We start from the raw sequence: 4,269 nt of genomic DNA, 5'->3' as shown, positions 1-4,269 counted from the left end.
CAGCAGGATTTTATTTTTCACTTTTATATTTCTATTTTCATTCAAACAATGTGAAAAAGCAGGATTTTATATATATTTGTTTCATTCAAAAATTGTGTTAACTGCTGTGGAGGTATGTTTTAATAAGGTTACCAATAAGTAAAAGATATTTAATAGTTGTTTATTTTTTTCATTACTTAAAAGATATTTAATAGTTGTTTATTTTTTTCATTACTGTACCGAAAAAAAATGAACCGTGACTTGTGTACCGAGGTACGTACCGAACTGTGACTTTTGTGTACCGTTACACCCCTAAACATTACTGAAATGTTGGTTATGTCCTGCAGATAAAGACGATGATGGGAGATGGAACCTTTGTAGCTTTCTATCACTTTCTTTCTCTGACCTGGTTGATGGCATCAGCAAATTCCGCCTTCTCATTCAGAGGAACTATGTCATCTTGCCCCAGGTAAGGCTGAAGCGACTGTATATTGTTTTTTGTTTTTCTATTGTCAGAGTATGATTTTTTTCTGATCTTATCATGTTTAGTTTTCTGCTCTTCAAAAATATTATTCATATTTAAAGGGAAAATGTTTTACAGGCTGAGTAGGATAGAAAATTTCCTTGTGACTGTTGAGGTCATGGCAGTCAGATCCAAGCCAGGTGGTAGGCTAGCAGAGGTAAAGGTAGACCATCAGGCCCAGAAAAGAAGGCAGGAGGATGATGATGGTGAGACTCACCCTTTCTACAAATATCAGGCAGAATTTTAGTTCTTGAGTTGATTTTTAATTTTATATCCTTGTCTCAGGCCACCCCCTACTGTTGTCACCATTAAGAGAGAAGCTGCTGGTCTAGCAGAGGATGGTCACTCCAAAGCTGCAGCAAGCAATGAGGGCAACAGCTAACTGTACTGTGCTGCACTTGAGAAAAGATTCACCAGTCTATTAGGTAAGTGAAAGGAGTACAAAACTAGAACTCTTCATATTGAGAATGTATCACAGTAGATAAAAAACATATTAACATATGATTATTGTTCATTCATCTTTGGTTTTCTTTGAGATGGAAAAAAAAAATGAATGCGCTGCATTACAAGTGGATCTCCTAAATTTTGTGCATGTGCTCCCAAAATTTTCAGCAGGGACCATCAGTGCTACTAGCGGAAAAAGTAAGTCTGGAGCTCTGCCATGACAAGGAGCAGGGGGTCAGATGTGTGGTGTCTGGTGTGATGCTTTCCTCTTCGGTTGTTCAAAACACATAAATAGTTGAGGTTTTGTCATCAAAAACACAGACAAGCCCTCGATTATCCAAGTCCTGAAATTCAGGACACTCAGGAGCCATAAATTCTGCAGCGCACCCTCCAAGCTGATAATATCTTGACCCAAGACCAAATGCTATCTCATCAGTCATCAATTATTACTGCACTTGTGAATGATGATGGTGCATTTTGACCAGATCAATGGGTTGAGTGAACTAAGCCTCTGATCTGTGTTATAGGACTCTGACAAACATGCCTGGATTTGTATAATGCTCCAAAGCCCACAAGCCAGACCTGCAGTAGTGATTTACAAGAGGCCGAATGACCCCTGCAGCACAACTTTAACAGCCATCAATTATTAACTCACGCTTATGAGCTTGCTTGCTGGTGGAAAGAAGCTGCCATTGTCTGTATTCAAGATGCGGCCCACACCCTCACTTTAAAGACATGCTTAATCTAAAAAAATTTACTTTTTTCCATCTTATGCTCTGTGCTGCTACAGAACACAGGGTTAAAGAGGCTAGATTTTGGTACTGTTCATTATTTATGAGGGAGGAGGGGGTGGTCCAAAAAGGAGGAGACATGTCAAATAATTTTTTTAAGCACTTCGTTTTTTATTTTGGCTTAGGGAGGGGCATGCAAATTTAAATGGATGTAATTTGTATTTATTTTACCACCGTTTTTTGAAGAAAACATGCCTTCCAAACTCACGGTTTGGAAAGCATGTTTTCTTTCAAAATCAGCAAAATGACTTCATTTGTCATAGCCAGAAACTATAGAAACATAAATTATCGTTGGATTTTCGAATTTCCCAGTCTTTGGACACATCATGTGCGGCAAACGCTTCACTCAGTAAAAACAAAAAATAACCACATCTAAGTTTTAAAATAGTGATAGTTGATCAAAATCACTTTATTCTATGTCTCATTTAAAATTTGGTCAAAAACAAACCGTTTGCACAAACTAACCATCATGCACAACAAGAGCGAAAACTCCAGGATTTCGACTTCAACTTTAAACTTTCAAACATCGAAGGGTTAATCTTAAACATCTAATAACTACTTTTTTGGTGGAGGGAGGGTCATACATTTTCCACCAGTCACTCAGGGAGACTCAAGGAAAAATATTTGTAGCTTTGGAGAGGGTCAAAAAAAGTAAACAGTAAAAGTAACACCCCAGCCACTTCAGTAAGTGACGTTACTTTTGCCGAAACACCAAACTCAATTTAAATCAATCATATGGATGATTTTCCCACAGGGAACAACTGATTCAAAAGTGGCTGTTAAAGGGGAACACCAGCTAAATTGAGAATTCCAATATGTTATTTCCATGGCCTTTGAAAAGTTCATAAATATTTGTGAACATGAGCTCTCTCAAAGCCAGAAACCAGAGAAGCAAGTCTCAAACTTGTGATGTCACAGGGTATAAAGTCTGGAGCTGCTCCATAGACAATGAATGGAAGCCTGATTTTGTGGACCCACAGAATGTTTGTTTTCTTCTAATACCCAAATGAGCTTTATTCTGTTGTAGTGTTCTCAGCTCTGAAACAGAAAATCTACCCTTATACTCAGAACATTCCCCTGGCTGCTCTCAGTGTCATCTTCATTATCTATGGAGCAGCTCCAGACTTTATACCCTTCACACTTTACACATTTGCGTTTTAACACTCTGGTTTGGGAATTTGGGAGAGATTTGTTCATTTTTGCTATTATTTTGGACTGTCTTGGAGCAGAGGAATAACATGTATGAATTTTGAAAATGAGTGACGTTCCCCTTTAAGGTATGTGTTGTGTAAAATACGTGATTTTGCCACTAAGCAAGTTCATATAGATCTGCCCCTCATTATGGCCAGACTGGTAATTCAGGGCTTCTCTGTATCTTGACAGCTACAGGGCTAAATAAGATGGTGTTAGAGAGGTAACAGGATGGTGCCACACTTCTCCATTTCCAGAGCCTCCTCTCATGGGAGGCGCCTCCATCCATCATGAGGATGAGGGATGCTGCGAAGGAGGATTGGGATAACCTAGCTAGCCGAGCCTCAGCCCTCATTGATACTGGGTGCATAGGTAGGTTTACTGCTAGCATCCAGCTAAAAGAGCAGGTTAGCTGCATTCCAGCAAAGAGACGGCAATTTAAACCGACAGGTGCAACAGCAGCACCATCATACACAGCCTCCTTGTACCGCTCCTTCCACCTTGACAAATATCCAGAGAAAAATGCCCGAGCCAACAACCCGGTGAGCGGACAGAAAACAAGCCATAATTCACAGATGTGTTTTTCATTGTAAAAATTGTTAAATCGTGTGAGCGAATAAGTGGTGAGCTAGCTAACACCCGCTTCAGCACAGCGACTGAACGAACCGCTGTTAGCCTCGTCGCTGGGTTGGCTACCCCCCTCTGCTCTCAAATGAGGCATCGAATAAAAGCGCTACCTGGAGAAAAATACAGCATGTGTGCTGTCAGACTCACCTCTCTGCCATTTTCCCGACGGTTCTTAAAATCCGTTCAGAATAAATCCCACAACGGCTCCCATGTTGCCGAAATTGCGGTCGCCGCAGTCAACGAGTCACTCCTTCCAGACCTGCGTCAAGGTATCAACAATGACAAATACCACGTCCGGTCAGTACCTTCACAATAAAAGCTTCTCACCTATTGCGTTAACGTGGCACTTAATTTGGAAATATCCCCAGAATATATAAATGAGATACTGTTTTAATGCCAAGCATTCGTAGTCTATATACATGACTGATAAAAAAAATAAAACGTTACAAAATGACAAATTAGTACATCTAAATTAAACATTTTTATGTAGGCCTAGCAGATAAATCACAACCAGTCATTAAACGCCTTGCAGAGCAAAGCTACAGGGGCGTAGCACCAAATTCTGGGCCCTATGCATAAGCAGTCTCTGTGAGCCCCCTACACTTCCTCTCTTGGTCCATGTCTCTGTCAAACATGGATGGATCAAGCCCTGAACACAGAAAGCAATTTGCAGGTTACAAAACGCGAGGCGCACTGCACTGCACCTTTCTTTTT

General features: G+C 40.3%; 1 protein-coding gene across 2 annotated transcripts in view; it reads right to left on the bottom strand.

The window, feature by feature from the left end:
- The window catches only part of arhgap39 (Rho GTPase activating protein 39), a 230,110-nt gene extending 226,281 nt beyond the window's left edge, over positions 1-3,829 (bottom strand). Inside the window, exon 1 of one of the 2 annotated variants that reach the window (XM_050055662.1) lies at positions 3,703-3,829. In XM_050055662.1, the coding sequence (XP_049911619.1) occupies positions 3,703-3,713 (11 nt within the window). In that variant the 5' untranslated portion in view covers positions 3,714-3,829. The remainder of the gene's footprint in view (positions 1-3,702) is intronic. The other variant, XM_050055660.1, reaches the window with a different exon arrangement.
- Between the last annotated feature and the right edge of the window lie 440 nt (positions 3,830-4,269).

The sequence above is a fragment of the Epinephelus moara genome, chromosome 10 (assembly GCF_006386435.1).
Source record: "Epinephelus moara isolate mb chromosome 10, YSFRI_EMoa_1.0, whole genome shotgun sequence".
In the NCBI taxonomy this organism is placed as follows: Eukaryota; Metazoa; Chordata; class Actinopteri; order Perciformes; family Serranidae; genus Epinephelus; species Epinephelus moara.
The sequence above is the reverse complement of the archived record's forward strand: the minus strand, read 5'-3'. Positions and strand labels throughout refer to the sequence as shown.